This window comes from Emericellopsis atlantica (assembly GCF_019669845.1).
Source record: "Emericellopsis atlantica unplaced genomic scaffold F5Z01scaffold_9, whole genome shotgun sequence".
NCBI lineage: Eukaryota > Fungi > Ascomycota > Sordariomycetes > Hypocreales > Bionectriaceae > Emericellopsis > Emericellopsis atlantica.
In genome coordinates, this window is record NW_025764711.1 from 642415 (window position 1) to 663432 (window position 21018).

Below are 21018 nucleotides of genomic sequence, written 5' to 3' on the forward strand. Positions count from 1 at the left end.
AATTGCAAATGATCTGCCTGAGATCTGTTGTCGTCGGTTGCGATCGCCGCAGTCTTGAAGCTTCCTAAGCCTGTCGTGGTCGTTCGAAGTTGAGATGGCGTTCGGATACGTAAGGTTGAGCTAGCGGCATCATTGGTCCAGGGCGGGAGGTAGCGGCCACCAGGGGCTTGTTAGGCAGTTGGGACTACGGTGCTCAAGATACCTTGAACGGCGAGACTGAGCCAATTCTGAAAGAGCTTGGAGAGGCGAAACACTGTACGCAGACTTTTCTAAGTATTTTCTGAGGCTGAGAGATAATACTGTTGCTTGTGTAACAGGTTGTTGTCGTCGTGGCCTATTGTTCGGTACATGACTCAGCATTGTTCGTGTTAAGCGCGCTGAAGAGCTTCTCCCTGATATCCGCTCACATGACCTCACGCGTCTCCTCTTGGCGCCGCAGGAGGTCGGCTGTCCAGATTCGGCCCTGTTTTATATTGCCCGTTCTCTACGCTCTCCTCACTGTGCTGCAGTGCAAGATCTCATGTCATAGACTTCCTAGCTTCATTTCCGTTCTTGCGATCACTCGTTTTCGTATATTCGTCGCAATCGCAGGCCGTCATCGTCAGTCATTATGAAGGGTATGATCCCTCTGCCACGAAAAGCAACTGCCCCTGGATGAGCGCCCAACTTACATCTCGCGTAATGTTGCAGCCATCATTCAACGGGTCCTCTCAGCATCTGTCACCGTCGACAAGGAGGTAGTGTCGTCCATCGGCAAAGGGATCTTGGTATTTGCCGCTGTGGCCCCCAATGATACCGAGAAGGAGATGAACGCCATTGCGGCCAAAGTCACAAAAATGAGGTTGTGGGACGACGAAAATGGCGCCAAGGTTCGTTCTGCATCTTCAAGAACTTGTACTCTTGGTTCTGACAAGATGCAGTGGAAGGAATCCGTCAAAGACATAGGTGGCGAGATCCTGTGCGGTATGACTTCCCGTGGTCAAGCATACTGCAACCTCAGCTGACGCATGGTAGTCTCACAATTCACACTCCTTGCTCGCACAAAAAAGGGCACCAAACCTGACTTTCACGGGGCCGCCAACCCGGAAGACGCAAAGCGGTTATACGACCACTTTGTCGGCGCTGTGAGGAAGGAATACGAGTCCGATCGGGTTAAAGACGGAGTGTTCCAGGCGATGATGGAGGTCGCCTTGGTGAATGATGGTCCGGTGAGTGAGCCTTTTCCAAGTCCATGCTCATGCGCTCACAAGTTTTCCAGGTCACGCTAGAGCTGCAAGCCGGCGAGAAGATAGAATAGATCTTGAATGTCGGCACTTCAATGCTGCACATTGACTCATGAACGAGGAATGCAGGCTCACAGAAACTCCTCGCGTCATCGAAGAAAAGGGGTCCGACAGGAGTTGACATCGCTGGCTGCGGCCTTGAACCGCACAGATGGTACCAGCAAGTATTTGGCATCCACGACACCTACTCTCGGGTGCAGACCCCAAGCAGGACATAGGAACGGGGAAATGCCCGATCGATGTCCAGTCCCATGCAGCCTTGGGGCTGGTGAGGAGCCATTGATAATGGGCAGCAAGACCAGTGGCGATAACCACAAATCGAACCAGGCGAGGCCGAGCTCGCGAAGCATTGACTGTAAAGTCTTGGGTCTCTCTCCGGATTTAGGCCGTTTCTTTTCACATTCAGCTCCTAATCGCCGGCAAGGACCTACTTCAGAGTCCAAGCGTCAGCGCACCTTCGCAGAGACCACGTTCGAGCCTGGAAACCTCAGTTTAGCCATGGACAGTCCCCTCCATGGTACGGATACCACTCCCTCGATTGGTGGAAATGTGATCAACCGGGACATTGATAGCGCGTGGTCTGGTGTCGACCCCAGGCTTTCCCCGCAATCGTGACAGGCCATGAACCCAGCCCCCGACATCAACCAACAGCTCTATCGCGAACAAGCATTTGCCATCCCGGTCACCCTCCCGGCTCTTCGTATTGCCGCTGCCTCTTGGCGTTTCTTCTCTCGAATACGGAACATGTAGAAGCGCTGCTGTAGCATGTGCTTCCACGGCCTTTAGTGTCACCGATGGACAGCCGGTGGGATGAGTCTGTTGGTTTGGCTCGCCAGTAAACTCTTGTCACTGTCAATCGCCGTGGCCACGGCATTGCATTGCCCGCTTGCGTTGTTGATCATGGTCTCTTGCAAGCTCGCTCAAGTCTTTGAGCCGGTTCAGGCTAATCAATTGCAGCTTGTACCATCATCATGGCCACTGACTATATAAGGACCAAAGCTGGACCTCGAGGGTGGTCCAGCTTTGTACTCTTGACGCACTCACATGTGCCCGCTGTTTGACTGAAGCAAAACTGCACTGTCCATCATGAAGAAAAGCGCCGACATCCAGGAGCAGCCCGCAGTGGCTGTGTCCACAGGGTTCGACGATGACCTCCAAAAGCCCGACCTGACCCAGCGCCACGGCGTCAAGCAGATGGACGTTGAGTCCACCGCTCTCGCAGACGCCATCGCCAAGGATGCGCCAGACTACAGGTCCACCACGCAGATCAAGCTGTACGCCATGATGGCGCTCTGCGTCCTGAACGGCATTATGAATGGCTACGACGGCTCCGTCATGAGTGCCATCAATGCCATGGATCCCTTTCAAGACCGCTTCAAGATTGGCATGACCGGCAACTTGAACGGTGCCGTGTTCTCCATCTACACCGCTGGCAGCATCGTGGGCAGCCTGGGCTGCGGCTTCATCATGGACAAATGGGGCCGTCGTGCGGGCATGTTCATGGGTGCCGGTTTCATCGTCCTCGGCTCCGTGCTGCAGGCTAGCAGCCACCACCTCCCCCAGTTCATGATCGGCCGCTTTATTGTCGGGTTCGGCAACCCCATGTGCGCGACGACTGCCGCCGTCTTCATCGTCGAGCTATCCTACCCCACGTGGCGAGGTTTGGCTGGTGGACTGTACAATGTGCTCGGATGGAACATTGGTGCCAACAGTAAGTCTTGACACCTTTACACCTACTTCGAACTGCATGCTGACGACGTAGTCGCTTCCTGGGGCTGCTATGGCACCAACTACATTGCCAACGACTGGTGCTGGAGGATCCCCTACATCATCCAGCTCTTCTTCCCCGCGGTCGTCTTCTGCCTCGTCTGGTTCCTGCTCCCCGAGAGCCCCCGCTGGCTCTGGGCCAACGGACAAGCCGATCGTGCTAGGGAAATCTTGGTCAAGTACCATGGCAACAATAACCCGGACTCGGCTCTCGTCAAGCTCGAGATTATCGAAATGCAGGAGGCTCTCGAGGCCGAGGAGGCGACCAGCAACCGGAACCTGAACTACAAGGTCCTCGTCGACAACCGGCCCAACCGCCTCCGCCTGTGGCTCCTGTGCCTCGTCGCCGTCTTTGCCAACTTCATCGGTGGCTCCGTTATCTCGTACTACCTGCCTGTCATGGTCAACGACATTGGTATCACAGACTCCCGCCGCCAGCTGCTGATCAACGGTATCAACACCATCGTCAGCTTCATAGCCGGTCTCTTCGGCTCCTTCTTCGTCGACAAGTTCGGCCGTCGTCCTTTGTTTCTGTGGGGCACGTTCCTCACCGGGCTCGTCTACATCCCGATCAACGTGCTGGCGGCCCGTGCAGAGGGCTACGACGAGGGCGCCATCCCTCGGTCGCAGGCATACGCCTTCATCGCCATGGTGTTCAGCTACGGCATCTTCTGGGGCTTCTGCTGGACGCCTCTGCAGGCCCTGTACCCAGCGGAGATCCTGAACAACGAGATCCGCGCCAAGGGGATGGGTGTCAAGGGTCTCCTGACGGGCCTGTCGAGTTACATCAACACGTACGGCACCTCGGTGTCGCTCAAGAACATTGGCTGGAAGACCTACACCATCTTCCTCATCCTCCACTTTGTGCACAACGCGCTCATGTGGTGGTCGTGCGTGGAGACCAAGGGACGCACGTTGGAGGAGATTGACGAGATCTTCAACGACCCCAAGCCGGTCAAGAGAAGTCTGCAGAAGACGACAATCATCTCTGAAGCGGGTGCGGGTATCCAGATCAAGGAGGAGAGCGCGTGAGGGGTCTGCTGTGGGAACTGGAGGTCTATTTGAATTCCGGGAGTTCACGGATCGTTTGTGGTATGCCTTTGCTAGAAAAGGTGGCCTGGATTGAACAAGTATGGATAAGATGATTAATGACCCCTCAAAATCATTCTGTTTAGTGATGAAGATAGAGGGACGGACGTACATGTACGTGTGCAGTCGCTGCTGGGTCCAAGGCGTACAGCCTACCCTAGAGATCCAAGACTGGATCCAGGGGTAGCTCCCACGCTAGCCTGATTTGTCGCCTATCCACACCAGAGGCCACTTAGCCCGTCTCGAGCTATGACGGCAGCCGCTCCGGCAGCTGCATAGCTCGACGACATTCAGCAGTCATCCAATTTGGACAATCGCACATTTGACAAGCCAGATCCCTTCCCATCTGCTCGACACTACTGAACAATCATCAACATGGCCGACGCAGAGGAGAAGGCGCGCCAGGAGAAGATCGCTGCCGCCAAGAAGCGCGTTCGTCACGCGATCCCCCACCTGTACCAGGATGCCGCTGACAAGGCCTAGGTCGAGGCAATGAAGAAGAAGAAGAAGGGCGGCGCATCCAAGAAGAAGGGCGACGCATCCAAGGAGGAGCCAAATGAGGAGCCTCCGGCCGAGGACGCAGAGCAGCCCGAGCCATCGACCGACGCCCAAGCAGCGGAAGCGGCCGAGGAGAAGCAGCCTCAGCCCGAAGAAGCCGCCGCCGATGACGACAAGGCAGACGATGCGTCCACGCCGTCTCTTGCGCAACAGTCCAAGATGCGCTCCACCTCCTTCCGCGCGGGCGCTGGTGCGGGCGCAACGTCCTCGGGGGCCGAGGGCGGCGACACTGCACCAGACATCTACCGCAAGCACGTTGCGCGCATAGAAGAGCTAGAGAAGGAGAACAAGCGACTGGAGAAAGAAGCCGGCGACAGCGAGAAGAGGTGGAAGAAGGCTGAGGATGAGCTCGCCGACCTGAGGGAAGCCGAGGGCGATGCGCCCAAGGGCGATGATGTCGAGAAATTGGTAGGTCATTGGTCGGCCGTGCGTTGTGCTTGAGGCCCCTTTGCTCACAGTGGTCACAGAAGAGCGAAATCGCATCACTCGAACGACAAAACACGCAGCTCCAGCAACAAGTGTCCAAATCAGGTCATGGCCACCGCGCGTCCGTGTCTGTCGCATCACCGCCTCCCGATCTCCAGGCCGAACTGGACAGCAAAGCCTCGACCATTGAATCGATGGAGATTGAGCTTTCCCAGCTCAAAGCCCGCCTCGAGCGCCAGGAGTCCGGGGCCGAGACGGACAAGGGGCAGGTCTCCGCCCTCGAGGAGAAGCTGGCGCGCGCGGAGGCGGCCGCAGGCAAGGCACAGCGCGAGCTGCAGGACGTCAAGCGCAACCTGGACCGTACGGCGGAAAAGGCAGTCAAGGAGGGCAGTGCGCGCTCGAGTGCCGAGACAAAGGTGCACAGCCTGGAGACGGAGCTCACCCAAGTCAAGACCGCCAAGGAGGATCTGGAGAAGAAGCTCGAGGCTGTCGAAAAGAAGGTGTCTACTTTGACGACGCTGCACAAGGAGCAAGACGGGAGGCTACAAAGTCTACGGAAAGAGAAGGAGGCCGCGGAGAAGGAGCTTGGGGAGCTCAAGTCCAAGGTCGAGAGCTTGGAAAGCGAGAATACAAAGCTCAAGAGCCGCAAGTCTACAGAGGGCGGTGGTGGTCTTGATGACGAGGGCGTGGATGAGCTCGAGAACGAGGAGCGCATGAAGCTGGAGCGCAAGATCCGTAGCCTCGAATCCGAGGTGCACGAGCTCCGCAGCGGGCACTGGATCGACAAGCGACGTGAGATGGAGGCCACTAGTCCTGGCTTCCAGGACGTCGACCTGTCAGGGGGCCACGCGCCGCCAAAGAAGGCATCGCACGGCGGTGGTGGTGGCATTGGCGAGTTCTTTACGAGCGGATTGAATGCGCTGGCGGGCACGGATGACCTGCTCCCCGACGACGACGACATGGACTTTGACGAGGATGCGTTTAGGCAGGCGCAGCAGGAAGAGGCCAGTCGAAGGCTGGAGAGGATCAAGGAGATCAAGAGGTCGCTGAAGCACTGGGAAGGCTGGAGGCTGGACATTGTCGACGTGCGGCGTGGGGGCGGCGAGGGCCACGGTGACATTTTCGAGGTGTAGGTGCTTCTTACCTGCTTTGGACGCTGTATGATGATAGCTACGTAGAGTATTGCACGACTGATGGGTGCGACCGCGCATTTGCAGCGTCACATTGTGATGCGGGTGTCCAATTGTTGTCGCCCAAAGTAATGGCTCAATTCAGCCGAGTGTACGGATAAGCACGGTTGGTAGAATATGTAGCAACGAGAGAGCGGCACAGCTCACGCAAAGGGCAGGTGAGTTGGCCTTCCCCGCAACCCCGGATTGACGGAAGTGTGCATTGCGCGTCCTGTGATGGATGGTTCTGTCGTTCAAAGTTCCTTTGCATGTCTCGATGATGTGTACCTATCACGTTGGGCGCCGCAGCTTCACGGGCGTAGAGGAGCTGTGTAGGGTAGGGGTAGGGTACGATACTGGAGGAGGATAGCCCAGCAGAGGATAGCCCAGAAAAGATAGTCCACTGAAAGGACTGGAGCAAGGCCCCATCAGTTACGTGAAGGACATGACAAGTTGACAACGACTAACTGAGACTGGCCCATGTCCGGTGCGGTTACTGCGGTATTAACTGGTGTCGCGGCATTACCAGCACCCGCCGATGCTCGGCGCCCCAATGTGTGTGGCCTGGGGCATGGGACTCACTCACCCAGACAGGCTGAAGAGAGAAAAAAAGAGCGACAAAAAGCTTGCCTCCTCCCTCCTGTGTCGCCGACTCCCAGAATCACACAAAACACAACGCGCTCGCACTTGACATCGCCGTTGGCGCATTGCATCGGCATCGGCTCCTACTTCAGTGGCCCGACGTCACTCCGCGCACCGGCCGGCTCCATCTCCATCTCCAGTCTCTCTTCTCCAAAAACGTCCCGCCCGCCGCCACGCACTGACTGGTCTGGTCGGCAAAGCAGCTTCGCTATACCCTCGGCTCAAGCAGGCGTTCGTTCACCACACCAAGGCGCCCCTCTCGGACTAGTCCCGAGCGTGTATTGACTGCTCGATTGCCCTCTGTACGATAGACTCGGTTCCTCCTCCTCCTCCTTCACCATGAGCGCCCTACGTCTCTCCCTCCGCCGCTCCTCCTCCGCCCTCACCAGCGCGCCTCTACGCTTCGGTGCCGTCCAGACAATCTCCTCTCCTCGCTTCTTCTCCGCGTCCGCCGCCATGGCCTTCAACAAGATCAAGGTCAAGAACCCCGTCGTCGAGCTCGACGGCGACGAGATGACGCGCATCATCTGGCAGTCCATCAAGGACAAGTTCATCTTCCCCTACCTCGACATGGACATCAAGTACTACGACCTCGGCCTCGAGTACCGCGACCAGACCAACGACCAGGTCACCCTCGACGCCGCCGAGGCCATCAAGAAGTACTCGGTGGGCATCAAGTGCGCCACCATCACCCCCGACGAGGCCCGCGTCGAGGAGTTCAAGCTCAAGAAGATGTGGCTCTCCCCCAACGGCACCATCCGCAACCACCTCGGCGGCACCGTCTTCCGCGAGCCCATTGTCATCCCCCGCATTCCCCGCCTCGTCCCCGGCTGGGAGAAGCCCATCATCATCGGCCGCCACGCCTTTGGCGACCAGTACCGCGCCAAGGACGCCGTCATCCCCGGCCCCGGCAAGCTCTCCATGGTCTTCACCCCCGAGGGCGGCAAGCCCGAGGAGGTCGAGGTCTTCAAGTTCAAGAACGGAGGCGGCGTCGCCCAGACCCAGTACAACACCGACGAGTCCATCGCCGGCTTCGCCCACGCCTCCTTCAAGCTCGCCCTCGCCAAGGGCCTGCCTCTCTACATGAGCACCAAGAACACCATCCTCAAAAAGTACGACGGGCGTTTCAAGGACATCTTCCAGGAGATCTTTGAGGCCCAGTACAAGAAGGACTTTGACGCCAAGGGCATCTGGTACGAGCACCGCCTGATCGACGACATGGTCGCCCAGATGGTCAAGAGCAGTGGCGGCTACATCATGGCCCTGAAGAGTGAGCAGTGAGCGCTTCCTTTTAAAAGAGACGTACGCTGACCCAGCCAGACTACGACGGTGATGTCCAGTCCGATATTGTCGCCCAGGGCTTCGGCTCTCTCGGCCTCATGACCTCCGTTCTCATCACCCCCGACGGCAAGACGTTTGAGTCGGAAGCCGCCCACGGCACCGTCACCCGCCACTACCGCGAGCACCAAAAGGGCAACGAGACCTCCACCAACCCCATCGCCTCCATCTTCGCCTGGACCCGCGGTCTCTCCCAGCGCGGCGTCCTCGACGAGACCCCCGAGCTCGTCGCCTTTGCCGAGTCGCTCGAGCAGGCCTGCATCGACACCGTTGAGAAGGACGGCATCATGACCAAGGACCTGGCCCTGGCGTGCGGCAAGAAGAGCCGCGAGGACTATGTCACCACAAACGAGTACCTGAACGCCGTCGAGAGGCGGATGAAGAACCTGCTCAAGGAGAAGCTGTAGACCCGGGCAATTGCGTTATGTTTGTAGCAAGCATGCACACAGCATTATAGACAAGCAACAGGGGGGGCAATGTATATATGATGGCACGATTTTTCAGACCAATTTCGGCGGTAGATATCTATGCGTTTCTGCTCGATACAATGTCAAGTGCAATGATTCATTTCCTTCTGTTCATTCGGGAGAGAACACGCCTCCGTTTCCCGCGTAATATAACAATGCCGCCCCTGAGCGCCATCAAGCAATAAGCCGTACAAGCCAATCAATTTCGTTGATAGTGCGAAATCACACTCATACTCTGATGTGAACGACTGACTGACAAGCAGCCATTCTTCCTGTACCGTAAAACAATGTGTGATCACTCCTGGTTCCCGCAACCCCTCGATTGACGCGAGAATATCCGATGCTCCTTTGCTATCGTACAATGATTCGAGCCTCCTTCCGCTCCCCTTCACAATTCACGCCATGCCTTTTGAGCCCTCATCTTAGCTCACGGGCTCTACCACAGGGCCAGGCATACCCTTCTTCGACTTCTTGCTGCTCGGCGTCTCCGCAGCCGCTCCTTCGCTCTTACGCTTCTTCTTAGTCGGTCGTGCACTCGAGCCTCCCTTGGGCCTGTACCCGCCATCATCGTCCCGCTTCCGCTTGCCCTTGACGGCGGGGGGCTCGCCGTCCTCGTCGACGCTGACATCGCCCGCCTCCGCCTGCGCTGCCTTGTCAGGCCGAGGCGCCGCATTGCTCGCGCGCTTCCCGCGGCTCTTGCCCGCGTTGCCGCGCTCGCCCTTGGGCCCGCCGCGGGCCTTCTTGGTGTGCCCGTCGTCGTCGTGGTCTTCGGCGCCGTCCCCGCCCGACGCCTGGAGGAAGATGTGGGGGGCGTGCTTGCGGAGCCAGCTGGTGCTGCTGTTGGGGTTGCGAAGGAGAGGGTGCTGGGGGGGATGCTCGCTCGGATGGGCCAGGGGGGCCAGTGTCGGGATATGGGTCTCCGGATCGAGCGAGACGTCAATCATGTGAAGATAATTGTCGACGTCGTCGGTTGTGAGGAAGTGCGACGGGTAGGGCTCCGCCGCGTCCTTCTCGAGCTCTGTGAGCAAGCTTGGGTTGGTCTCCTTGGCCGTCTCGAATGTCAGGTGCGGCACGTCGCGCTGCAGGTCGCCCAGTCTCTTGAGGCTGCTGGGGTCTGATTGCTGTGTCGTCGCGTCGGGGGTGGCGCCATTCTCCGTTGATATGGACACATCGACTCGCTTCTCGGGCGGGATCTGCGGCGAGTTGTTGATGTCTTGTAATAAGTCCATTAACCGGCTGTGGCAGGGGTCAGTCTGACGATGCTCGATGGGCGTGCGCACCACGCGCGACGATGGTCAAGGATATCACCTACTCATTCTCAACTGCTATCCTTTTCACGGTCGCGGCGGCTTTGGCTTCCTCCTTGAAGATGTCGTCTCCTTGCTGCATCGTCTCCTCGAACCCGATGCGCATCTTGCGATACTTCTTCTTCCATGACTTGTAGCCTGCTTTCCGCGGTGCCACGTCGCGCAGCGGTGATTTTGCACTCATTGCTGTGTTGTGTAGATTCGAGAAGAGGAGAAGAGATGGATTCGTACGCGTGGTGCGGGTGTTGGGCCGTCCCAATGGTGCTGAGCGCGCGCGGGCCCTCGGCAATCTGGATGCGATTGATCTCGAATGATTATGATGATGGAATGCGAGAACCGTGATGATTTTACTAAGATGGGTGACTGCAGATGGAGGGATGCGCAGCGCTAGATGGCGGCCTGGACGGTTGATGTAGGGAGAATGCCGTGAAGCAGAGAAATCAATGCTGACACCTGCGCGCGCGGACCGCCATCGTCATTTTCGGCGGTGCCTCCCACCAACGCGCGCTTGTTGGCTGGCCAGGTTTTGGTGGTGAGCAAACACTGCCTTCTCCCTGCTTATAACGGCACCAATTGCACCTTTAAAACACTCGAAAAACTTGCATTGTCAATAATTGGCCCATGGTCCGTATGTTGATGATTTGCACATGTCCTCATTACGCTTCTATGGTTACTTCACTTCACGCCGCCACCTCCTGGCCCAGCCGCTGGAGCTCCTCTTTGATGAACTCGGCCGCGTTGATCATTTCCGTGCTCCCGTACACCACCCTTTTACGCGCTGTTTCTCCGCCCGTCCTCGTGACCCAGTCCTGCAAGTTGCCGTATTCCTCCATGCTGCCGCCGCCAATGGTGAACACAATCGCCTGACTGTACCCTTGCCTACGCTGGCCGAAGCTGGCTGTCTGGCCCATCGACCCGGGGAGACCGCCTGGCATGTTGCTGTTGCCCTGTCGCATCGTGCTTGGCGGCGGCATGGCACCACGTGCATTCGCTGACCGCGGGTCGTAGTAGAGATAGTTTTCTGTCTTGGCAATGGCTGACGACGAGGCCTGGGAGGGGTCCATTATCGATTCCACAATCTTCGTCACCGTCAGGTCCTTGTCAACCGGCAAGAAGTTTTTCACGCCGCTGACGAGCGACTCAAAGTTGGAGGACAGTCCAGTGTGGACGCCAGTCTCCTTCAGGCGGTCGGTGAGGCGCGTTGATATTGAAGAGAAGCGGCCAAAGAGGTCTGTGCTGCCTTGTTGTTGGGGCTGCGTCTTGTTGACGGTTGCGAGTTGCGTCATCTTGGTCGTAGCGCGTACTCTGTCGAGCTGTTAGCAAATGTTGCCGTGTATGTAGCCTGCATCTACTCACTGTCGTATGTAGGGCAGCGATGACACGTCTGCCCCGGCAGCCTCGAGGGCCTTGGTGAAGCTCTCAAACTCAGTGCGGTTAAGCTCTTGCTCGGTACTGAGGAACCAGATAATGAACAGCCGCAGCTTGTCCGTGGGGTCGTTGCCCTTGTCCTCACCCTTGATAACTTCCATGATCTGATCCTTGGTCTGCTTCATGACCTCTTCCTCAATCTGGAAGAAGTTGTCCACCTGCCGCGTCTTGATGCCGTTGAATATCGCCGTCAAAATGTTCATGTGCATGTCCAACGTCGCCTTGCGTTCCTGCATCTCCGGCAGCTCGCCTATCACGGCCTTCAGATGCTGCGTCGCCGCGCTTGTCTCGTTTTCTAGATCCTCAAAGTTGGAGGCACCGGCCTTTTGTGTCATGGCTGTCGACTCTTCCCTCCATTTCAGCAGCTCCGCGTCAACCGAATCGGCAGCCTCGACAACGGGCGCACCCGCGTGCTTCGTCCAGAAGAAATCATTCGAGTTCACGTCGTAGACCTTCCTGGACGATCCTGCACTAGGGTTGTTTTCGTCTTTCGGAAGCTCGAGCGTGATCCTGTTTAGCGACATGTTGAGGACGTCGTGGACGAGGGACTGGTATGTCCATGAGTGAGATAGCATCGTCGTCAAGTCCACGTTGCGATCTAGGAGCACAAGCACAGGTCTAGACTGCGATGTGGCTCCAGCGCCCTGGCGTTTTTCGGAGAAGAGGTTGTCCTTGGAGTTTAGAATATGGTCTCGTAGCTTGCGATCGAGCCGTGCGGCCACCATCTCGGCCGCGGCATCTTTAGGACATCGAATGATGGGTATGACGCCTGGTCTGATTAGCTCTCGTGCATCGCAATGCCGGCGAGTTGCTTACCCATTGTGACCACCACACTGAAAAGCCCACTGACGATGCGATCTACCACCCTCTCAAGCTCCGCGTCACTCGTGGTAGCGCTGTTCAGTGCCCAGTAGGTGTGTTCCTTCTGCATGCCCAAGCTGAACAGGTCCGGCTCCGTAACAATGAAGTTAAGGTATTGATCATATAACTGGGCAATGTGTTCTGACGTTCCTGCTGTCGCTGTCTGCGTCGCAAAGTCCTCCAGAAGGAGACGGGGGAGAGAGGAGAGGAAGTTGATGTACGCCGGCGAGTATAGACCCTTTTCGAGGTCGGTCGTGATCGATTGGAGATTCTGAGGGTTCGGTTCGACCAGGTAGATGACAGGGACGTCAGGTATCGGATGTCGCGCGGTGCCAATGTGCCTTTACGAGCGTAAGCCAGATTCGCCATTCTCCCAGGGGGTATACCAACTTGTGCATCGTCACTCCCATCATGCGCAGATCCGCCAGTCGCAACACGCTGCTAATGACATCGCGACCAAAGTCATCGAACACCAGGACTTTCCAGATTGGGTTGCCATCCGCGTCGAGAATGGGCGCTACCGGCGCATGGAGGGCCTGAGCTTGTGCATCTTCGGTCTCATTCGACTGCACCGTCTCGTTGAGGTTGAGAATCTTCTTCAAAGAGGCTATCCATGTCAGCTAGATCTGGCATGTGAGCGAGCAGTGGACGTACCGATCTGGCGGTCGCGCAGCGAAGTGCCGCGGGTCGCCATGACGAATGTCCGTACTTGATGAGAGCGCTTGGATGAGCAGAAAAGCAGCAAGAGAGACTCTGTCTAAATTGAATGCGGACAGAACTCAACTTTGGCCTGCAATTCCTGGCTGGAAGATAGCTCCCCATGTTCGGGCCACGATGTCACTGCCCACTAGAGCTCAGTTCCGCAGGGGTCTCCGTGATTGGTGGTCGGCAGCCCCCCTAGCACCCACTCTGGTGGGATGACGACGGACCGTTAGTAGCTCCGGGGTCAGGTGCCTTGCGCCTGAGGCCGCAACGGCGGAGCTACAGCCATGCCAGCGCAGCTGTTCTGGCGATGAGCCCAAGTTTTCCCTCCTCATTCAACGTCGCTCCTTCAACCACCTGATAATCATCCATCGGAGCCGGCCTTAGCATCCTGCAATCTTTAGAACTGTGTCGCGTATGTACCAAAGGTACGAGAAGACGGATTCTGAATTTCCCACGCGGCGCACTCATTTACCCGTCGTTTAGTTGTCTTCCTTCTCGCACTTATTTCACCCTGGACGCGGTGGTGCATGCAACGGGCTAGCGCATAACCTCGCCCTCTGTTGTTGGTGTTTGTCACCCTGCGACAATCCCAGCTTCGCAACACACTTAACGGGTTAGGAAGGGACATTAATCTTTGAGTCGCGAACAATCAGGTAGGTTCCCTTACTCGAACCCATTCGCATCACAATACTTTCCCTTGTTACGCGGGACTTCAGCTGTGGACTTTGTTACTGGAATCGCGCTTGACGCGCGCCCATGAGTGTGTTCTTCAACGTAACCCTGCCACAGCGGTTTTTCTTCAACCTGTACCTTAATGCAAGTCTGGGAAATCTCCTTGCGCTTGTCCGTTGGTGTTCTGTCCGTCCCTGGGCTTGAAGCTGTGTGTGGTAGCAGGCATGTGCAAGCTCACCACCACTGGCGTAAACCTTGCTGTGGGGGTTCAAGTCATGCTCGGCGACATTGCCATGGATGGGCAGTAAAGTGGCCAGACTGTACTCAAGTACAGCAGACTCTTTCGCGGTTGGCGTCACGGATACACTCGTGACGATGCTTGGCCACGCGCGACCCAACAGCAGTTGCCGCGCTGTTGACGCTGGACCCTCCTGCCAGACAGTCATCTTGAAGTGGCCGTCACCAGTGCGCGCTGCACTTCAAATGGACGCTCTGTTCGAGTTGGTCCAAGCTATCTGGCATTACCAAGTTCACACTCAACTCGACGCACCTTTGGGGGGTGATACCCTTTGTCTCGAGGCGAACAATGATCTGCGGCTCTGGCAACGCCCACTCCCATCCTCGCCGTCTGGCGCATGGGGTCATGGTGCATCGCTCTGTGCTTCTTTTTCCAAACCACTTTATACCCTCCATTAACCCGACTCTTTTGCGGAACTTTCCTTCTGACAAATAACTAGTCTTTATAGTTCTTCTCCAACGACAACAGACTCGCTTTCCTCACGCTTGGTGTGACAGGATTTGATGCACGATCCCTGCCACTACTCCCCAATTCGGGACTAGCGCGCCTACAAATCTTAGCGATCCGCGCGTGCAGGATAACCGCGTTTCAGCCGTTAACAGTGGTACGCCTCTTTTTCATTGTCTCCTGTTAATGCACCTCACATGCGTCCCAGTGGCACATGTGGCTGATCCACTCCGCTCCCTTCACGCTCGTCTGGCGCGTCCAAGTCTCCCATTTGATCAACTTCCACCAAGCATCACTGTTATCATTGTTGGGATGGCATCGGAATGCCAGTTGAGAGGGGAATAGTTAGACTGACATTGTATCATACAGTAGTCTGATCGCGCACGGCTGGAAATTTTCCATCGAGCATTGTTCAAGAGCATAATGCAGCCATGGCAGGGCCAAGGAGGCAATGGCGACGATAACAGCTCCTGGCAGAGCAACTTCAACGCTTTTGCCCCTCAAGATGGCCAATACAGCCAGCAACAGAACTGGGCGCCCCAGCATCAGACGCCTGGCGGCGCAGCATATGCCCAGCCCCAAGTGAACCACGTCGACAGCCCGGCCAACCTATACCACGATTCGAACCAGTTCTCCAACTACTCTGGTGGTCATGAAACCCTAGGTCTCGGCCGACAGTATAATGGACAGGGTCTTCTTGGTGGCGCATCATTCAATGATGTGCAGCGTGATCCGTACGGTCAGCAGGACAACGGACGCCAGGCTGGGCAGCAACAGGTGCAACCGCAGCAAGGATTCTCCCACCAAGCCTTCGCTGACTTTAATCCGCAAACCCATCTTGGCCAACAGCAGCAACCGCAGCAACAACAGCAACAGCCGCAGTACTCCCAACCACAACAGCGCCAGTACTCCCAGGCACCTGCTCCGAACTACTCTCATAATATCGCGTCCACCCAGCTGCGACCATCGCCCACTCCGCCGATACCAAGAGAGCAAAGCTACACGCCAGATATATACGCCCCGCAACTCAGCAATGGTCAGCAGACAGCCTCTTATCAAACGAGCCATCAACAGCCGCAGTACCAGCAGCAATCTTCATCGTACCCCCAGGCACTGCCCAACAACCAATTCAACCTGAGGCAGTCGGCAGCACCGCAGTTTTCTGCTACGCAACCACAGCCCTTGGTATATGGACAGAATGGGACGCCGCAGCCGCCGCAAAACGCCCCATACCAACCGCCACCCGCGGCCGGGTACGTAGAGGAGCCGTCCCCCAAGAGACAACGGACCATGGACTCGGCTACGTTCTCGCCAGCCCCTGAAGCTCCCCCGACCGCGACAGAGATACGCTCTCGCTTCGAGGAATTGGACTCACTACCCCCGCCTACGCAAAGTCCCGAAGAGGCGCAACTCGTAAACACATTCTCTAGGCGCACAAAAGCTGCACAAACCAAGTTCCCCCCCATTGCGGGCCTGCCAAACCTTGTCAGCCTCGGATCCGTCAAGCTTCCGGCCCCAAAAAGCTATGATAAGCTCGCGCCGTTGGTAGCAACCCCCTCGAGAAGCAAAAAGCCCCTTGTGCCAGAAATGGGGTATGATCTACCAGCTGAGATCCAGGGGAGATTTGCCAGTCAGTATGCTCCGGCACCCGACAAGCTGGGGCTGGATGAGCGACGCGTGGAAGCTCAGGCGCTACTGGACGAATTTGAGACCTCAATGAAAGCCACCGGGAAACGAAGGCCCAAATACACCGAGTATCCTCGTAAGCACTCCCGACCCACAGCATCCCCGAAATCTACTAACCTCTTCAGATACCTTCAAAGAGCAACTCAAGGCAGATGAGCTGTCGAAGAACAAGAAGGCGAAGAAAGAATTGAAAGAGGACAAAAGCAAGCCGATTCGCCCACCTACCAGGCCCGATGATATTGTAGAAGGGGCCGCATGGGACGCCATTGGCATTGTTCGCGTCGAACCTTCTGCCAGCAAGACCAGCAGTCCCGTTGCAAATCGCATTCAGCAAGCTGGCGATCTCTTCATCAAGCTGCGGGGTGACATGAACCAGGCGAAACAGCAGCTTGACCAGGCGGTGTTGGACAAGAAGCCCGAGGCCGAGATTGCGACACTTAGGAAGGCTGCAGAGGAGAGAAAAATGGCACTGCACCGAGCAATCGACGCCACCATCGAACACGCAGATGACGCTATTATCGACAACCTAGGGACCCACCAAAAGCTGATTCTCAGCTTGGTGAACGTCTTGATCAGCTCTATCAAGGCCAACGACTTCACTGGCAAGTTGCCGAAAGTCGTGTTTGAGCTGTTCACGCACATTCCGATGACCAAGAAGATTGCAGAGACGACCAATTTCGACACCGTTCGCAAGCGCTTTAGCGACAAGGGCGACGATGAAATGAAGGAGCTTGTTCGTGAAGTGTCTATCAAAGTCAGGAAGGTCCTTAAGGAAGCCGAGTCAACAGGCTATTCGGGCACATCGGCCGCTGGACGAGCGAGGGCGGCGGCGACTAAGCCTACTACCGACGCAGCAAGTACCAAGCGTGGGCGAACCGATGATACGGCGGATGGCCGGACGGTGAAAAGGGTCGCAACCGAGTCGACGGGCGGCAGCTCTCTTATGAAGAAGCTCGCCCAACCGAAGATTCAGCTGCAGTCCGCCTCCAAGTCGACAGCAGCAAAGGGTGCCTCTACAATCAGCGATCGAGCGAGGACGGCACCTAGCAAGCCAAGTGTGAAGCCTGAAGCGAGCGAGGATAAACCCAAGGTGGAGGCAAAGAAGAAGGCGGTAAAGCCACCAGCGCCCACTATGGGGCCGGAGCCTTCCTCTGGCGCCTTGTCTGGCATTGGATCACTTTTGGCTTCAATCAATACACCACAAGCGAAGGCAGCTGCCGCAGGGCCCTCACAAGAAAAGGCGAAGAAAGGAACGCCGCCACTGGAAACGGAGGAGGAGAGGACTAAGAGGCTACGCAAAGAGGCGCGCAGGAATCTGCGGGTGTCGTGGAAGCCTGCCAGTGAGTTGGTGCAGATCAAGGTCTTCGAGAAGGAAGAGTCTGAGGACGAGGGCCGTCACGTCAACATGGTCCGGGACGCTGCCGATGACAAGTCTGAGGGTATGGTGCTCAAGCAGAGGGCCAATGTGGAAGACGACGACTCAGACTCGGACGACGAGGTGCCCTTCAAGCCATGGATGGCGCCTCTAGGCTTGGACTACTCGCCGCTGCCTGAATCCACGCGTGAGAAGAATTACGTGACCAGAGGCGGCCGAGTGACGTTCAGGACAGAGGAGCAGGAAGCTATCGCCAAGCGCGAGGGCGAGGTGCTGATTGCCGCCTATGCCACCGACGCGGACATCCCACCGTCGCCAAGCTCACCTAAGATGGAGGCTGTGACAGGTGATGATATCCACAAGGTGGCCAACTTGCCCGTGGAGGGACCAAAGTACGAAGAGGTCCAGAACCGCTGGTGGGACGAGCAGCACTTGGGCGCCGACGGCGCTTTGTATGCAGCATTGCAACGTCTTGGGACTACCTCTAGCCCTGCAAACATGCTAGACTCCATACTCGGCCGCCTGGGCGGTTCGACTACAACCCAGCCCGCTGCCAGCGTGGCTGCTCCTAAGCTGGGCGGCACCGACACCAATGTGCCACTTGCCATGGGCTCAGCAACTGCTGAACAGGTCGTTGCCCTGCTTAGATCTGATCGCGCCCAGGCTTGGCGCGACCCGAATCCTGTGACTTCTGACATACACCGCGTCCACCACTACTCCGATCCCCAGACCAAGAATTCCGCCGCGGTTCTGGAGGCTGCAGTCAGGCTTCTTGCTGGAAAGCCGTACCCAGCGACAGCGCCTCCTGACTGGTTGCAGCATGATGAGGAAAGGATCCGGGAATGGTGGTTTGTGTATAACAAGGATGCTGCTGCGCGGCAAAGGCGGGCAGATGAGCAGCGCGCCAGGGCTGAAGCAGAGAGGGCTGCCCAGATGGGTTCACAGCCAGTAGGCCTGCAGGCTTCAGGCGCCGATGCGCAGGCGTGGATGGCGTGGTACGCGCGCGCCTCGCCCCAAGAGCAGCAGGCGTATGCCCCGTACATGGCGATGTTGGCGCAGCAGATGGGCGGAGGGCAGCCATCTCAGCCACCGGCGCCGACACAGCCGCCTCAGGGCCAGCCTGACCAGATGCAGGCTATTCTCGCCGCCATGGGGCAAGGTCAACCAAAGGCAAACGCGTCTGGTGCCTATGGCTACAATCCCGATTTCCAAGCTGGACAACAGCAGTCTCTGTCAACTAATGATCGACACGACTATGGGAGAGGGCTAGACGCTCGTGACTCTGACCGTCACAACCGGGACCACAATGACTGGGATGACTACAGTCGTGACGAGTACGGAAGAGAAAACAACAGGAACAAGGACAAGAAGAAGAACAAGCCGGGTCCATCTACCATTCACAAGCCGCCCAACGTGGCGCTTATTGGAACGAAGCCGTGCACGTTTTGGCAGCAGGGCAAGTGCGCCAGGGGCGACAAGTGCACATTCAGGCATGATTAACTGGGGTGGTTTGCAAAGAGGCGACAACATCAATCTTGCATTGTTTCGGAGTCTACATGGTGCTTTTACACTTAGAAAGGAGAACTGTACGTTTGAACTCGGCGAGGAGCGAGCTTGGCAGTAGTAACGTTTGAATCTGGAGAATCATCATTGCTGATATCTGCCTCCTACCAATTTGTGATTCCCCGACCTGACTTTTTGTACTTGAGTCACTTGCTTTTATTCCCCTACGCTCCCGTCTTCATCTCGGTGTCCGCATCTGTCGGCCTCTTCACCAGCCCTCGCAGACTCAGATCGTAGACCACATCCTCGACACGCTTGACGTCATACTTGACGGCATCGGCACGCTTCCTGAGGATATCATTCTTCAAGTTGAGGACCTGGAAGCCGGCGAACAGATCCTTGATGAATGTCGAGATGACGAGAGGAAGCTCAAAGTCGCCCATGGTCACGCTGTTGATGGCCAGACGGGACAGGTCCGAGGTAAAGTCTGTCAGGGCGAGGAGATACTCCTCGATGGTGATGTGGAAGGCATCCTTGTCCTTGAGATTCGTGGGCACCTGGTAGATCTTGCCAATGTCCTCAAGGCTGGCGAGGCGGCCTAGACGGGCGGGGGAGGTGTCCAGTGGGAAGCCGCCGAGCCAGGCTGTGTAGATGGCGGTGGTGATGGCGGACTGCACGGTGCGTGACCATTTGCTGTTGTACTTGTAGTAAGGATGGTTGGAGGCTGTCTTGCTGAGTTCGCCGATGATTTCTCTTTGCTCCCCGATGGCGGCTTCGACCTGCTCGATGAGGGCGGGGTCTGAAAGAATCAAGTTTGTTAGCGGGAGCGGATCTTGCAAGACGGATGAGAGGCAGCGGGCTGGATGAGACACGTACAGCGAGCGCGAGGCGTTCCGTGAACTCGTGAGAGGAGGGCTTGGGCTGTGGCGACGGCGCGCTCGAGGCGCTGGATGATCTGGGTGAGGGTCTCGCGGACGGCAGTCTCCTCTTCAATACGGTCATTGAGGGAGGTGAAGATCTCGGGGTTGAGTAGGGTTTGTGAAGACATCTTGGCGAGTGTGACGATGGTGGTGTGGTCAGGCTTTAGGTGAGGTGAGAGAACTGAGGTTGTTTGTAGGTGAGGATTGGAGGCGTCAGAGTTTTGGGGTTCACGGCAGTTAAACGCGGTCTACTGGTTTAACATTGATTGGATTTCACGAGGACGTTCAACCTGGAGGCGATTGTAAAAACAGAAATTGTTACTCTAGATATTAGACCTTGCAATCGTGGGCGCGTAGGCAAGCTCGTAGAATTGAGCGTCGCTGATGCTGAGGCGCTTCTTTTTCACCTGCACCTTAACTTCACAGATGTGCTAAACCCATAAACATGGCACACATTGCTATCCGTACCAGAGCTCAACGTAACGACCCATTATCTTCACCAGATTCCTCTTCACCTTCCGGGCAAGCCCGACAAGCAATGAGAAAAGAAAAGTCGCGTCACCTGGAGGCAGTGTAATACCAGGGACACTGTGGGCGGAATCATGTGCAAGCACAGAGGAAACCGCCCCAAGACCAAAAATAAGAATAATCACGATTGGTCTCCTTAGAGACCTTTCAGAGATTAAACTGAAAAGAACAGATACTACACTTGATCTAAGCCAAAAGGCAAAGAGAGCTAAGGAGGGAAAAGAAAAGAAGAGGAAAGTAGGTGGGCACCGATGCGACTATATACCCCGATGCCCGTTGGCGGTGAGCGGCGAATGGCAGAATCTGACGAATGGTGGGCGATATAGCGGAGCGGCTGCCTGGAGCGGCTGAACCCAGGCAGCCACTGGTGACTGGACTAATTACAGTACTGGTGCCACTGGCAGGCAGCTTCAGTTCATCTTCAGTTCATCGTGTAGGTTGTGCTTTGAGTCATATCAGTCATCTCTTCCTCTGTGCCTCCTCCGTACGGAGCGTAACGACCGAATGTGCAAAGGTTCCCCGGCGGACCGCCTCTCCTGGGTCAGCAAT

General features: G+C 56.7%; 8 protein-coding genes across 8 annotated transcripts; 5 read left to right on the forward strand and 3 right to left on the reverse strand.

Moving 5' to 3' along the window:
• Positions 1-610: 610 nt before the first annotated feature.
• On the forward strand, positions 611-1297 carry F5Z01DRAFT_635363 (D-Tyr tRNAtyr deacylase-like domain-containing protein; the record flags this gene model as incomplete). Its single annotated transcript, XM_046262144.1, has 4 exons — positions 611-617; positions 691-963; positions 1015-1208; positions 1259-1297. 4 exons carry the CDS (start codon positions 611-613, stop codon positions 1295-1297), a joined length of 513 nt encoding a protein of 170 aa, XP_046119671.1.
• A 966-nt stretch (positions 1298-2263) lies between these two features.
• On the forward strand, positions 2264-4139 carry F5Z01DRAFT_556536 (lactose permease). The gene is made up of 2 exons (XM_046260665.1): positions 2264-2994; positions 3046-4139. Exons 1-2 carry the CDS (start codon positions 2370-2372, stop codon positions 4080-4082), a joined length of 1662 nt encoding a protein of 553 aa, XP_046119672.1. The 5' UTR covers positions 2264-2369; the 3' UTR covers positions 4083-4139.
• A 375-nt stretch (positions 4140-4514) lies between these two features.
• On the forward strand, positions 4515-6256 carry F5Z01DRAFT_619932 (uncharacterized protein; the record flags this gene model as incomplete). Its single annotated transcript, XM_046261116.1, has 3 exons — positions 4515-4571; positions 4623-5105; positions 5165-6256. The coding sequence occupies 3 exons, from the start codon at positions 4515-4517 to the stop codon at positions 6254-6256; spliced, it is 1632 nt and encodes a 543-aa protein (XP_046119673.1).
• A 1008-nt stretch (positions 6257-7264) lies between these two features.
• Positions 7265-9042, forward strand: F5Z01DRAFT_699523 (uncharacterized protein). The gene is made up of 2 exons (XM_046266384.1): positions 7265-8204; positions 8255-9042. Exons 1-2 carry the CDS (start codon positions 7274-7276, stop codon positions 8677-8679), a joined length of 1356 nt encoding a protein of 451 aa, XP_046119674.1. The 5' UTR covers positions 7265-7273; the 3' UTR covers positions 8680-9042.
• F5Z01DRAFT_556674 (IEC3 subunit of the Ino80 complex, chromatin re-modelling-domain-containing protein) lies at positions 8921-10630 on the reverse strand. The gene is made up of 2 exons (XM_046260666.1): positions 10052-10630; positions 8921-9975 (listed from the first exon to the last, which is right to left on the reverse strand). The coding sequence occupies exons 1-2, from the start codon at positions 10228-10230 to the stop codon at positions 9162-9164; spliced, it is 993 nt and encodes a 330-aa protein (XP_046119675.1). The 5' UTR covers positions 10231-10630; the 3' UTR covers positions 8921-9161.
• A 14-nt stretch (positions 10631-10644) lies between these two features.
• On the reverse strand, positions 10645-13210 carry F5Z01DRAFT_652054 (Sec1 family protein). Its single transcript, XM_046263258.1, has 5 exons — positions 12990-13210; positions 12726-12942; positions 12291-12676; positions 11403-12243; positions 10645-11351 (listed from the first exon to the last, which is right to left on the reverse strand). Exons 1-5 carry the CDS (start codon positions 13027-13029, stop codon positions 10727-10729), a joined length of 2109 nt encoding a protein of 702 aa, XP_046119676.1. The 5' UTR covers positions 13030-13210; the 3' UTR covers positions 10645-10726.
• Positions 13211-14880: 1670 nt separating this feature from the next.
• F5Z01DRAFT_673048 (uncharacterized protein) lies at positions 14881-19018 on the forward strand (the record flags this gene model as incomplete). Its single annotated transcript, XM_046264891.1, has 2 exons — positions 14881-16219; positions 16269-19018. The coding sequence occupies 2 exons, from the start codon at positions 14881-14883 to the stop codon at positions 19016-19018; spliced, it is 4089 nt and encodes a 1362-aa protein (XP_046119677.1).
• Positions 19017-20424, reverse strand: F5Z01DRAFT_556910 (Translin). The gene is made up of 2 exons (XM_046260669.1): positions 19898-20424; positions 19017-19820 (listed from the first exon to the last, which is right to left on the reverse strand). Exons 1-2 carry the CDS (start codon positions 20067-20069, stop codon positions 19246-19248), a joined length of 747 nt encoding a protein of 248 aa, XP_046119678.1. The 5' UTR covers positions 20070-20424; the 3' UTR covers positions 19017-19245.
• Between the last annotated feature and the right edge of the window lie 594 nt (positions 20425-21018).

Excerpts from the sequence above, each read along its gene's own strand:
- F5Z01DRAFT_556536 (XM_046260665.1), top strand. The coding sequence starts at position 2,370 with ATGAAGAAAAGCGCCGACATCCAGGAGCAGCCCGCAGTGGCTGTGTCC. Across the intron at positions 2,995-3,045 it reads ATGGAACATTGGTGCCAACA|TCGCTTCCTGGGGCTGCTAT; the intron begins GTAAGTCTTGAC and ends CTGACGACGTAG.
- F5Z01DRAFT_699523 (XM_046266384.1), top strand. The coding sequence starts at position 7,274 with ATGAGCGCCCTACGTCTCTCCCTCCGCCGCTCCTCCTCCGCCCTCACC. Across the intron at positions 8,205-8,254 it reads CTACATCATGGCCCTGAAGA|ACTACGACGGTGATGTCCAG; the intron begins GTGAGCAGTGAG and ends TGACCCAGCCAG.
- F5Z01DRAFT_556674 (XM_046260666.1), bottom strand. The coding sequence starts at position 10,230 with ATGAGTGCAAAATCACCGCTGCGCGACGTGGCACCGCGGAAAGCAGGC. Across the intron at positions 9,976-10,051 it reads AGGATAGCAGTTGAGAATGA|CCGGTTAATGGACTTATTAC; the intron begins GTAGGTGATATC and ends CCCCTGCCACAG.
- F5Z01DRAFT_652054 (XM_046263258.1), bottom strand. The coding sequence starts at position 13,029 with ATGGCGACCCGCGGCACTTCGCTGCGCGACCGCCAGATCG. Across the intron at positions 12,943-12,989 it reads GCTGCGCGACCGCCAGATCG|CCTCTTTGAAGAAGATTCTC; the intron begins GTACGTCCACTG and ends TGACATGGATAG. Across the intron at positions 11,352-11,402 it reads TCGCTGCCCTACATACGACA|AGTACGCGCTACGACCAAGA; the intron begins GTGAGTAGATGC and ends ACAGCTCGACAG.
- F5Z01DRAFT_556910 (XM_046260669.1), bottom strand. The coding sequence starts at position 20,069 with ATGTCTTCACAAACCCTACTCAACCCCGAGATCTTCACCTCCCTCAAT. Across the intron at positions 19,821-19,897 it reads CGGAACGCCTCGCGCTCGCT|ACCCCGCCCTCATCGAGCAG; the intron begins GTACGTGTCTCA and ends TGATTCTTTCAG.